This window comes from Schistocerca nitens, chromosome 1, assembly GCF_023898315.1.
Source record: "Schistocerca nitens isolate TAMUIC-IGC-003100 chromosome 1, iqSchNite1.1, whole genome shotgun sequence".
Lineage (NCBI taxonomy): Eukaryota > Metazoa > Arthropoda > Insecta > Orthoptera > Acrididae > Schistocerca > Schistocerca nitens.
Window position 1 is genome coordinate 793,715,719 of NC_064614.1, and position 14,390 is coordinate 793,730,108.

At 43.7% G+C, this 14,390-nt stretch overlaps 1 protein-coding gene across 1 annotated transcript in view; it reads right to left on the minus strand.

The window, feature by feature from the left end:
* Positions 1 to 14,390, minus strand: part of LOC126262357 (peroxidase-like) — a 291,332-nt gene that overhangs the window by 122,995 nt on the left and 153,947 nt on the right. The window contains exon 4 of the mRNA XM_049958941.1: positions 13,269 to 13,362. Coding sequence (XP_049814898.1) covers positions 13,269 to 13,362 — 94 coding nt within the window. The remainder of the gene's footprint in view (positions 1 to 13,268; positions 13,363 to 14,390) is intronic.

Consider the following 14,390-nt stretch of genomic DNA (forward strand, 5'->3'; position numbering starts at 1 on the left):
TCAATACACAGACGATGGTATTCTCCTACGCTTTCTGTCTTGCTATTAATGTCGTGCACCCAACATCTTCTCTTCTTGGTGCCATTTCGTATCGCTAGTGCAAGCTACTCATTACTGCAATTAAAAAAAAAAGAGAGAGAGAGAACTTGCACAAAGATAACGTGTCCCGCGTGAAGATTCCCAATCGTCTAACGCAAGACAATCGCGCTACGCATGCAAGCCTAATAATGGGTTTCGGCCCCTTCCACAGTGTAACAGCCGACGCATGAAGAGTCGCTGCGGCCGGCCGGCCGGCCGTTGCCTGTGTGGCGTCCCTGGCCGCTGACGGGCCCGGCCCACCGCTGCGCCGTCCGTCGCAGCGGCAGGCCGGATTCTGTCTGGCCAGGCCTTAACTTCTCCACACGACTTGGGCGAGCTCCTCTCGTCCATCTAGTCGCAAGGAAGTAAGCTCTCGTCGATGTCGTCGCCAGGAAATAACCTCTCGTCCGTGTCATCGTGAGGAAATAATTTTATGTACGTGTTGCGCCATGTCACCGTCATCTGTTAAGTGGCTACCCCGCACCAGTTTGCTTTCACTTGAAAGAACCACTCATAGCAAGCAATTTTCTAACCCAAAATAACTTTTTTAAACCCGTACTCTTTAATGTGTGGTTGTCAGATGAGCTATCAGAGGATTTAGAGGATACAGCACAGGCTGTGGAACACGTTCAACTCTTTACTCGCCGCAGCAACATGGCGAAGGAGATTTAATTTTCGACCGTACATACCGTTTGTCGTAGAAATTCCTACCGAACGGCTTTCGAAAAAAAAGGACGGTCGTTGCAGTTGTTTGTTTTAACTTAATATTGTGTTTGTTGCCTTTTAACAAGCGTTCAGGTTCAGTGCCATTATTAATTGCAAACTCTAAGACCAAAAACCCGATGATGGCCTGACAAGAAGTGTAGCAAAACGGAGCACAGAGTATCGTCGACGTACCGCTGTGCCGTAAGTGTGCCGCGGATGACAACCAAAGAGGAGTGCTGCTCTGAAATGAAATGCCACCCCAGACCATCACTGCTGGTCGTTGACCCATATGGTGGGCGTCAATCAGATTGGTATCCCCCCGGGGCGTCTCTAGAGACGTCATCGGCCTGGAATCTCGTTGGCTGGAAATGAATTTTCTTCAGTGTCGAGTCCAGCTTCGAGCCGAGCCCCTCTGACCACCGAAGAGGGTCTGGAAACGCCCTGGGCAGATGTGAGCCCGACGACCAGGAGTGGTGGCCTGGGGTACCATTTGTTTTCATAGTATAACCCATTCGGTTGTCATTCGATGCATCCTTGCGGCGCATCGGTATGTTGACTATATTCTACTACTCGTTTTGTTGCCCTTCATGGCAAGGGCACCTGAGCTTACATTTCAGCAAGATAACGCCTGTCCGCGCACGGGTAGAGTTTCTGCTGCTTGTCTTCGTGCTTGCCAAATCCTACCTTGACCGAAAGGTAGCACAGAAAGGACATCCAACAACTCTGTCAGTCAATGCCAAGCCTAATAATTGCTTGCATAAGGCCAGAGGTGGACCAAGGTGTTATTGACTTGCTCGTATTGTAAAGCTGTTTCTCTTGAATAAATTGTCCAAATTTTCTGAAATTGTAATCATTTGTTTGTCTGTACTTGGAAATCACATTTACCGATTTTCGCACCATTCGGATAATTCCTTCGTGGTGCGAGGTTTTTTTTTATTTATTTATGTCTTAGAATTTAGTTTCATAAAATATCACGAAGACTGAGATGAGGGAAGTGTTAAATGATAAAAACATTTTTCTAAGAATTATTGAGTTTGGATGATTTGATGTGTAGCTTGACTGTCAGTCGGGAGAAAACGTGGGAGAATCGTCAGCAAGTAGAGAGGCAAAGTTGCTAACTGTTCCGTTAGTCACTATACAGCGGCAAGGGGACACACCGGACGCCTTCTACACATTCCTCCGCCTGCACAGCGACTGTGCCGCAGCCAGCAGCAGCGCCTTCTCCGGGCTTTCCCGGATGGCCTGCGGCCTCTGAGCGACGTCTTACATGCTTATTCGCTGTCGGCTTTCGCTGCCGTCCTGCCTGGCTGCCAGCGGCACTTTCCCAGGTGTCTGTCTGTGTATGTGTATGCGTTTGTCTGTGTGTGAGTGTGTTGGTGTGTGCATTTTTCAGTTACTCTGAAATGTGTGTAAGACACCAAATCGATTCCTACCTCTCTAGCTTCAGTGCATGCAGATTATCTGAATCAGTTCATTCGAGACATGCAAGCTCTCTCAATAAATTCTATGAAGTGGACAAGAAAAAAATGGTTCAAATGGCTCTGAGAACTATGGGACTTAACTTCTGAGGTCATCAGTCCCCTAGAACTCAGAACTACTTAACCTACCTAACCTAAGGGCATCACACACATCCATGCCCGAGGTAGGATTCGAACCTGTGACCGTAGCGGTCGCGCAGTTCCAGACTGCAGCGCCTAGAACCGCTCGGCCACTTCGGCCGGCTGAAGTGTACGAGAGGCGAAAGGAGCGTTTCGTCAACGAACAATCGTAGTGTCGGTAGAATTGAAAAAAGGAGATACTAACCATTACATGATGCAGCGCGAGAGGCACAGAAGAAGATAATCATTCAAAGAATCCCATTCAACAGAATAGATTGTTCAAGTGTGGAACTGTGATTTTATAACTCATATTTTTCCTAGTTGTTTCAAAGGCAACTATACATTGCATTGTCGTTTCGCCTCAAGCATCCATTATTAAAGAACGTACATTTTCAGTAACTTTCTAACAGTTAGATCTAAGTTTCTTGAAACGACATTTTTGTACAAAACAATCTCGGATGATTTGTAGCGTCAAATCTGGATACAACTTCCATTTTCTATGAGATTGAGATCCCCCATCGGATCATTAGGAACAATTAGCTGTCCAATCTACTGTTGTAATAACTACATGCTGAGGGAAGAAAAGATCCACCACGAAAGGAACTGTCCGAATGGGAAGGAAATCAGTAGATGTTACGTACTTGTACAGAAAAAGAAATGATTACAATTTCAGAGACATTTGACGATTTATCCAAGAGAAAAACCTTAAAAAAATCGAGCAAGTCGGTAACCCGTTGATCCACTTCTGCCACCACGCAAGCAGTTATTCGGCTTGGCATTGTTTTATAGAGTTGTTGAATGTCCTCCTGAGGAACATCGTGCCGAGTTTTGTTGAACTGCCGCATTAGACCATCAAACCCCCGAAGTATGAGAGCTCTGCCCATAATGCACCAAACGCTATCGACTGGAGAGAGATTCAGCAACTTTGCCGGCAAAGATAGGGTTTGGCAAGAACGAAGATAAGCAGCAGAAATTCTCGCCGTGCCCGGCTGGGAATTATCTTGCTGAAATGTAAGTCTAGGATGGCTTGGCATGAAGGACAATAAAGCAGACCATAGGACATCGGCGACATACCACTGTGCTGTAAGGGGCCGTGGATACAAAAGGGGTCCTGATATGAAATGAAATGACACTCCAGACCTGGTTGCCAGGCCGTATGGCGGGCAACAGTCGGATTGGTATCCCACCACTGACCGGACCTCTCCAGACGTGTTTCCTGGTCATCGGGGCTCATTTCGAAGTGGAACTCATCACTGAAGACTTTTCATTCCAGGCCGAATATGTCTGACAACGCTGCAAACAGGCTTTCTGATGTACAGAAGTCAATGGTAGGCGGCGGAAGTGGCGCCGTGAGCTCAGCCTCATTTCCATGATCCTTGTGGTACTGGAGCACCAGCTGCACGTCGGATCGATGATAATGACGAATCCGGGTCGCTGAATGCGTCTCAGACCATCGCCCATACGTCCTGTCGTCTCTCTAGGTCGGCCACTTCCTTCTTGGCGCTGTGTTCGGCCATGGTACACACATTCCTGCCAACATCGTCGAATAATGGCATCTCTTCTATTCAAATGTGCAGCGGCCTTGCCGCTATGGATACACCGGTTCCCGTCAGATCACCAAAGTTAAGCGCTGTCGGGCGTGGCCGGCACTTGGATGGGTGACCATCCGGGCCGCCATGCACTGTTGCCATCTTTCTGGGTGCACTCAGCCTCGTGATGCCAACTGAGAAGCTACTCGACCGAATAGTAGCGGCTCCTGTCCAAGAAAACAGTCATAACGATCGGGAGAGCGGTGTGCTGATCACACGCCCCTCCTATCCACATCCTCAGCTGAGAATGACACGGCGATCGGATGGTCCCGATGGGCCACTTGTGCTCTGAAGACGGAGTGCTTTTCTATTCAAAAGTCGAGCGACTCACCGATTATTCTCTACTCCCGATTTCCCAACTACACTTCGTTTCTCAAATACTGATTTTTGCGTATTCTGTTGACGCACCTCTCTGCGAGGCATAGTGACTGTCCACCTGCGTACATGGAATCAAATTCGCAAACACTAAGCGCTGGTATCGCTATGTCCCCTGTTTACTGTCATTGCCAGCTGCGCGGTGAACCTGCGCTGCAGCGTCACACATTCATCCACTGACCGCCAACGTTTACAACACTGCATTTACCGTCATTATCAGTATGAATATCAGTTTATGACCAATTTGTATAACCCCTTTGTGGTGCGTCGTTTTGTTGTCTCAGAAGGTACTTACAGTCCATAGACGAGTCGTGATTGATCGGTATTTGCGTCCGCATATCACAAATACAATCAGAAAACTTTTTGATGTTACTAAAATCTTGTCCCAATCTTCTACATACTGGGATTCTGTTATTAGATAAGCAGAAGAAATTAGAATATGCAAGAACAAGTTCAACCGTCACAGCGGCTATAATTAATCTTACAAGAAGGCCACACGGCTATCAAATTTTCGTAATTTTTTTCATATTTATAGTACATCAAGTTCAGAACGCAAATACCAGTCAACCAAAGCAACGCATCTCTCAAAAATTCGCGTGAAAATCGACTTTGAAGTTTTCCGAGCGTCTTTAATAATCCAAAGAGAGGCCAGTTCTCTTTTTCAGAGACAGCGTAGTTCTATGGTAGAATGCTCGCCTGCCACGTAGGGATCCTAGGTTCGATCCGCGGATGATGTACATTGTTAAACAAGGTGCATGTCCTATGAGCATTTCCGCGAAGCGCAAGCTACAGGAAGATGGGGAAAAAATAGTAGCGGTCGAGACTAATAGTGATTGATTGGAATCACAATTTCGGTCAGTATTATTTCGTTTTCCTCCGCTTAGTTCGAATACTTACATCATTTAAATATAAAATTCACAGAACATATACTATAAACACATTTCTAAATGTCGTTTTTATGAAAAATGGATGTCTTCCTATCTCTAATTACATATCGCCCAAACAATTCAGTTTGCATCGCAATTATAAATTCTTAATTATCAATGTTTTATAAAAGAATGTTAATAAAGTTTGTTTAAATTAAAAAATCTACAAATAATTTTTTACATCCTTATGTATTATACGCTTCACGGAAATGCTCGTGAAACATGCACCTTTCTTCGAAAAATTACCACACCAAAGAAGCGAACCCGGGCTGCCCGCGTGGTTGGTGAGCGTTCTACCGCGGAGCCACGCAGCCCGCCAAAACTCAAATTTCCTTTACGTTATTAACGACACTCGGAACACTTCAAAGTCGTCTTTGTCTATAATGTTAGAGGGTTGCATCTAAGAAGAAGTAAACACTCCAGGATGCGAATCAAGAACTACTCAAAAAATGTTCAAATGTGTGTGAAATCTTATGGGACTTAACTGCTAAGGTCATCAGTCCCTAAGCTTACACACTGCTTAACCTAAATTATCCTAAGGACAAACACACACACACCCATGTCCGAGGGAGGATTCGAACCTCCGCCGGGACTAGCCGCCTAGTCCATAACTGCAGCGCCTTAGCCCGCGCGGCTAATCCCGTGCGACAAAGAACTACTGCTAACATTAGTAACTAAGAAGCAAATATCCCTGATGTAGCGAAGCAGCTTAAATTACTTAATGAAGACAAGGCTTCCCGCTAAAAATGTATATCAGTGAGCTTCCTTCCAGAGTATGCTGATATAATAGATGCATCCTAAGCAATCATATACAATGGCTCGTAGCCCGCATCTCGTGGTCGTGCGGTAGCGTTCTCGCTTCCCACGCCCGGGTTCCCGGGTTCGATTCCCGGCGGGGTCAGGGATTTTCTCTGCCTCGTGATGGCTGGGTGTTGTGTGATGTCCTTAGGTTAGTTAGGTTTAAGTAGTTCTAAGTTCTAGGGGACTGATGACCTAAGATGTTAAGTCCCATAGTGCTCAGAGCCATTTGAACCAATGGCTCGTAGGTCAAAAGATCCGTACCTAAAGACTGGAAAGTTGCACAAGTCACACCAATAGGCCTACCTAAGATAGGAAACTGTAGTAATCCCATATCCCTAATGTCGATTTGCAATAGGATTTTGGAACATGTAATGTGGTCGGACGTTATGAATTACCTCGAAGAAAACGATTTATTGACGAATAGTCAACACGAATTCAGAAAATATCGTCCTTGTGAAACACTACTAGATCTCTATTTTCCCACGACGTAATGAGTGTGCAAGCATAGAATTATATCGTTGACTAGCGATAGTCGCCTCTCTGCCGAGCCCAGAGCTACAATGGAGAGCTGTGACGTAGCTTTCGTGGAGCGTGGGCGGAGTGTTGTGTTGTTGCCGTGGATGCAGCACATAGTTATGCAGAAGTAATTGAAAATGTTTGCGGCAGAAGTCTTGCGTTTTATTTCAGTGTTCACGACGCAGTATCAATGTTTATCCAAAAGGTGATGTTTCTCGGTTTCGTGTGTCGTATCGGGAGAACAACAATCAACCGCGTCGCGACGGTTATGAAAAAATTATGTGGATTGGTATGATCCTAATTGCAAGTTCTAAGTGAAAGAAACACATATCGTTTTGACTCGCTGTATATCACTTACGCAGGTACTTTCTCGTTCGTATGTCGTACCAGAAATTTTATGGAGCATCCGAGTCGCGATTCGGTCACGCGCACGCTCGTTTATAAGCTATTGAATTGTTTAGTACTGTTGGAAGAACTGTGCCAATCATCGACTGACAAAACATCCGTTGAACAGTGATTATTCTATGCACTGTGTTTTTGCATTGGATGCCATCATTTAGACAGCAACCTTATACATCACAACGGACACGTACTTGGAGTACAATTACTGATCACGTCCATTGTGGAATAATGTTAATTGTGAACAGGGCAGCCCCACCGTGTGCGAATGTTTAACAGAATACAGTGAATTCTACCAGATCAACTTGGTACTGTTGGTGTTAGTGGCTACTCTTCCTGCTAGACAATAGTTATTACAGGACACATCATAGCAGGCAGTGCAGAGAGCAGCAGATCAATCGCCAAGGGAAAGACCAGGTACGTGGATTTAGGCACACTGTCGTTAAATATCCAGCCCCGTTCCTGAGTCTAGGGAGTGTTGTACAGACTCGAGTGCTAACGCCTAGCTTTTATTAGTGCTGCATATCTACCCCTTTCCTCCCGGGCGTGTTACAAGTGCTATCGCGTCAGGGAATGTCTAACTGATTCCATACTATTAAATTTCGAGAAGGCTTTTGACACCGTTCCTCACAAGCGACTTCTAATCTAACTGCGTGCCAATGGAGTATCGACTCAATTGTGCGACTGGATTCGTGGTCTCCTGTCAGAAAGGTCACAGTTCATAGTAAATGACGGAAAGTCTTCGAGCAAAACAGAAGTAATATCTGGCGTTCTCCAAGCAAGTGTTATAGGGTGCCTACTGTTCCTTACCTACATACGAGTAAACGATTTAGGAGACAATCTAAGCAGCCCTTTAGGTAGTTTGCAGATATGATGGGATTTACCATCTTGTGAAGTCATTATATGATCAAAGACAATTGCAAAATGATTTAGACAAGATGTCTGTATGGTGCGAAAAGTGGTAATTGACTCTAAGTAATCAAAAGTGTAAAGTCATCCACATGAATGCTAAAAGGAATCCGTCAAAGTTCGTTTACGTATCGCACGAATCTAAAGGCCGCCAATTCAACTAAATACTTAGTGATTACAATTACGAATAACTTAAATTGCAAAGATCACGTAGATAATGCAATGGAGAGAGCAAATCAAAGACTGCGATTAATTGTAGAACACTTGGAAAATGCAACAGATCTACTAACGAGACGCTTGTCCGCGTTCTTCTGGAGTATTGCTGCGCGGTATGGGATCCGCATCAGGTAGTATTGACGGAGGACATCGAAAAAATTCAAAGAGGGCCAGTTCATTTTGCATTATCGCGAATTAGGGGTGAGAGTGCTAAGGATATGATAAAGAGGAGTGGCAATCATTAAAACTGGGGTGTTTTCGTTGAGGCATGATCTCATGAAATTTCAATCACCAATTTTCTCCTCAGAGTGTACAGATACACAGTGGGCGCCCACCTACATAAGGAGAAATTATCATCAAAATAAAATAAGACAAATCAAAGCTTGCACGGAAAGATGTAAGCAGTCGTTTCTCCAGAGCGCTGTTCGAGAATGGTTCAAATGGCTCTGAGCACTATGGGACTTAACTGCTGAGGTCATCAGTCCCTTAGAACTTAGAACTGCCCGAGGCAGGATTCGAACCTTCGACCGTACCGGTTCGAGAATGGAACGGTAGAGAAATAGCATGAAGGTGGTATGATGAATCCTCTGCCAGGCACTTAATTCTCAATTGCTGTTGAATCATATAGACGGAGATTTAATTTTTTGGTGGATTAGTATCAGAGTTCTGAACTTCACACACACAAACACACACACACACACACACACACACACACACCGTAAAACCATAGAAAGGCGATTGCAGGCGAGATAAATAAAACACCACATACGCTGTCATCACACACACACACACACACACACACACACACACACACACACACATACTGTTCAGCCGAAACATTATGACCACTGTCCACCGAAACGTTGGATACCGCATGCTGGCGTTGGAGGCACTTGACGCGCTGACAATAGTATGTAAGCGGAGCAGACACAAACGGGGCATCACCATAGTGGGCTGCTCGTGGGGAAATCCATTAAGATAAGCGAATTTGGCAAAGGGTAGATTATTATTACGCAGAGCCTGTGAACTAGTATCTCGAAAATGGTGAGGCTGTTCCAATGTTCGCGTGCTACTCTAGGGAGCACCCACGGAAAGAGGTAGTAGGACAGTAAAAACTACCACTAGGCGCGAAATGGTTGGCCGTCCGCGACTCTTCACAGAAAGTGGGGTTTGGAGGCTTGCCTCCTATGTAAAGTAGGATATATGGTAATCTGTGGCAGCTGTGCCGAAAGAGCACAATGCAGTTGCACGCAAAAGTGTTTTGGAGCATACCGTTCATAGCACATTTTTAAAAGTGGAGCTATGCAGCAAAACACCCCTACGTGTTCACATGCTGACCCAACGACATCGTCAAATACGATTGCAGTGGGCACGGGACCATCGGAATTCGACGTCGATCAGTGGTAACTTGTCGACTCTTCGGGTGACCCACATTTTTGCTACGCTAGGTCAATGGTCGTCTCCACAAATGCCGTCATCGAGGTGAACTGTGGCTCGAAAGGTGCAGCGCGCCAAGGACGCAACTGGTGGGAGGAATATTATGCTATGGGAGACATTCTCTTGCGTTTGCATGAGGCCTGTGGTAGTAATTGAAGACAGCTGCGAACGACTTGCGTCTTTTGATATTTCATGTCTTCCCCGAAGGCGATGTCATCTTTCAGCGGTTTAATTGCCTTTGTCTCGGAGCCAGAATCGTGCTACAATGGTTTGAGGAGCATTATAGAGGACGACCAAATTCGCATGATGTAAATCCTATGGAACCCATCAGGATCACTATCGGAAGCCATCACCACGTACAAAAACCGACGGCCTGTTACTTACGAGAATTACATAACCTGTGCGTAGACATCTCTTGCCAAGAACCTCCACAAACCTAACAGCAAATTGTAGGATCCCTGACACGCAGAATCAGTGATGTATTTCGTTCAAAAGATGGATAAGCAAGCTGTTACACAGATTTTCATAATGATTTTGCATATCTGGTTGCTGTGTTATTTTGTTAACACTGCGTGGAAGTAAATTCTCGACGCTGAGAAGACACAGAGAAATGCGCTCGATTGTTTACATTCGTACGAACGTGCTGGCACCAACAGTGCAAGGATGGACACAATATCTGGCAGTGTGACGTAAAGATGACGTACTCCGGATCAATCACAAGCCGTCCATGGACTATAAACGGTTACCACAACAGCAGTCACGACAACAAGTTGTTCCTGATGAGGATCCCGTGGTAAGCTCGAGATTTTAGCCAGGTTTGACGTGACAAATGAACTGAGACTATTTTATGCAGCTTGGTAGCAACCGCAAAAAATTTCGAAGGACCTAAAGGACGTACTGGTGGCCAGCTCCTACTCAGCTGACGAATTTCTTAGTGAATCAACCGAATATACCCTTTTTGCATAAGGTCATTGAGCGTTGTGGTCCACTGTGGGATTAATTTGTTAACAGCTATGGGCATTACTTTAGAAATAATAAACAGTTTACTTACTTTTTCCATCCATCATGTTTACAATCGACCCCCTGTTATAAACAAATGTTGTAAATTGATTTTCTGTTTGATGATGCGTGGCTGTAATAGCCTAAGAATTATGTATCATATACACCTCAGTGTACTGTACATTTACATGTTTTGCGACACGTTTGTTATTACCTCTTAATGAAAATATATTTCAGATGTTGTCCATGAGGGCTGTTTAACCAGTGGGAGGAAATTAACTACATCTCTTTTCTTGTACATATGTAGTATGTCTTCTTGTCTAATGACATCTTTGAGAACGTTCCTACTACGGATCTATCCAACAAAAAGTGCAAAAATTATCTTTTATCCAAACTAATCTAATTCCTCTCCTCCTGAAAAAAATGTATTCTAATATAGACAAATTTTGTTACGTGCATGTACTTACACCTGTGTTCAGACATAGTGCTCCCTGAAAAGTACTTTCAAGAGCAACTACGTGTTCTGTGAAAGTATCATTAACTAAGCATATTATATCTACTTTTATTATATTCAGCCGTTTTCAGAAGGGATACGTATAATGCTCTTTCCCATAACTTTTACGTTTTTTATCTTTTGCACTATGTGGGATAATGACTTTCTCTGATTTTTTGGCTGAACATAAGATTTAGGTATGCACTATTAATACTTAACCCCCATAATTTTTTGCAAGTGCATCTCTTAAAAATCGTCCGTTCACTATAGTAAACCAAAGTAAGACGGAACGGTAATAATCCAGTTTCACGTGTACGACAGTCGCACGAGTAGTCTAGTTATCTCGGTTGCGGTACCTTGTATTTTTGTCTGTTTCCTTCCTTATCGACTTGTGTTTTGCATTTTGTTCATTTTTTTTTCACATTGAATCATAAACCTTATAGACAGGAGAAAAGAGAGGAGGCTTTCACGAAACAGCCTTTCCAGAGAAAGCGGCGCAGTTGTGCAGGGTCCAGGTTATTACCGCGGCTATCAGTGAAGGTAATAAAAATGAAGCAGCCTTGACTGCGACTTCTTTTTTGTTTTTAATAAGCGCCTGGGTTTCACTGGCCCCTGCATGAGCGGCCTCCAGGCTGCTTTCAATAGAGAATCGTTAATAACTGAACATAAAAATGGTCCACGTTAGGTAGAGATCTTTGTTGAAACAAAAGAAACAGATATCGATTCCTACGTATCCGCTAAGTATGGAACCACACGATATTACATATAAACCTCAGCACGTGGTTTTGCAGCAATAATTAGAGAATAATTTCTGCTCGAACTCCTTCCACTTTAATGAAATTATGAAAAAATTTAAGGAATTAGTTATGATCTTCTAAATGCGACACCTGTCCCATTAAATGCTTCTTCACAGCTCCCCGTGATATATCCACTGTTGTTGATTCGATTACATACCAGATGTCCTCTGAATACTCTAAGCAGGGTTCAAATGGTTCTGAGCACTATGGGACTTAACATCTGTGGTCATCAGTCCCCTAGAACTTAGAACTACTTAAACCTAACTAACCTAAGGACATCACACACATCCATGTCCGAGGCAGGATTCTAACCTGCGACCGTAGCAGTCGCGCGGTTCCGGACTGCGGGCCTAGAACCGCTAGACCTTTGCAGGGTTCCCCATAGTTTTTGTCTTATGGCCTTCCCTATTCTACAGAACCGACGTCCTAGAAAGTGACACCAAAAATTAATTCTGCGTTTCTCTCTCTTCTCGTTATTCATTTCTTACAATTCTATTCTATTACTTCTCTTGCCTAGATCATGACAAAAAGTAATGAGCGATCTTCTATGGATGAGAAGGCGCCTGAGTTGAAGTGGAATATGATTTTGAGGTACATCCACAGCAGGAATCTTCCTTCCCATGTCCAAAAGTATTTGTATACCGACAAATGATATATTAGTTCCTTGGTTATAGTACAGGGTTTGTAACGAAATATCGAATCTTTAAACTGTGTCCATAGACATCTGCTCTCTAGAACTAGTTAAATACGCCCTTAAAGAGAAAAATTAAAGGCGGTATAACGGTGTTTGAGTTCTCATATAACGACTAATTTCTTCGTGGAATAAATGATTATCAATAGTTTGCAAGGAAGGCAATAAATGTATATTCAGAAAGGCAATATAGGTCGTTACTCTTTTGTTCGTCACAGTTTTAGGTACTGCAATCCAGTTTTAATAGCCATCTGAGGAGACTTGAATAATTTTGTACCTGGTCACTGAAGTGCTGCTGTTTTCGGTCAGTGGAAACTAATGTCAGATAACATTTACTTGCCTGAATTTAAGAATAACAGTATATTGTATTCATGACAAATGTATGACTCATTACTTACGATTACCTGGAATATAATGGCAGGTCAGTGGCAGAACAGAATGTCTTAAATGAATAATCACTTAATAAACCGACGAAGGCAAAACAACATTTAGTACTTCCCAACCACACTATTATTGTACTTGGTCTCACGTGACAGCAATCTGAAACACGTGTTGACTTTATAGTAAGCAAAAACTGTATCCATTTTTTTCTGCTACCGTATACGTTGTGAAAGCGCAAATAACTTCATGAGCCAGTTGTTGCTCGTTAGGACAGCAGAGCAAATTGTGATGCGCTTCTTGTTTGCAGATAAACACATGAGACTTGCAGTAATACTGTGGTCGACTAATAATTACTCACGTCTTTGCCAAATTGATGGAGATATCAAGCAGCAGCTCGCCCACCGTCGCCACCTCCTCAGCCTTCCAGATATGTGCCTTTGGATGTGCCACATCTGGAACATAAACAATATTTTAAACAATGGAATTAAAAGATGGATTCACAGGTAAGAATATAAATCGCAAGAGGACATTATATTTTAAGGTGAACTTTAGTAAGGCATAATGTACCATCACCGACGTTTTTGCAGTAAGCTTTTAGTAACCCAAACACATTTCATGATGAAACTTCCTGGTAGATTAAAACTGTGTGCTGGACGGAGACTCGAACTCGGGACCTTTGCCTTTCGCGGGCAAGTGCTCTACCGACTGAGCTACCCAAGCACGACTCACGCCCCGTCCTCACAGCTTTACTTCTGCCAGTACCTCGTCTCCTACCTTCCAAACTTAACAGAAGCTCTCCTTTCATGATCTTTGTTTCTGTGTTTAACTTTTAACCGATTGTTAATTCACTGAATTCCTGTTGCTTCTGTTTATCCGAATTGTTGAAAATGGCATAAGACAGAAATTGTAGAACAGTACAACAAATAAAAATAAATTATGGCTCAGGCAGTTTCAAGTCATTTAAACAATTTGTCTCAGCTGCAGATACATGTTCAGTGGAAATTACGAGGGTTAACTGAAACGTAATGCAATCCACCTTCGTAACTCTTTAACAGTTGGCGGCATTGGTATGCGCCAGGTATTGGCTTGTTCTCTACAGCTCCAGTTGGCGGGAAGCCTTAGCATTGAATAGTTGTGTTGTAGCAGTGTAAATAACTATTCATAACGTGTAGACTTTCACGGCCGACGTCTTCATTAGTTAAAACTTCCGGGCTGATAGGCCTAGGTCGATCCGTAAAACTTATTCTTCCTGATGTTTCGTTGCCAACTGCAGGCAACATCTTCCGAGGTGAGTCAACGACAGGCTTCCAGGTCGTGGAGGTCCCGTTCATATAGAGCGCATAGAGGACACCACCACACGTCCCGCGGGGTCGACTGTAAGTCTATCTCTGACTAACGTCATTAGTGTCGATTGAAGGTAATCGATTGTCACATCGTTGGTGCAAAGTCGACCACCATATCTTCTTTAACTTTAAGCCTT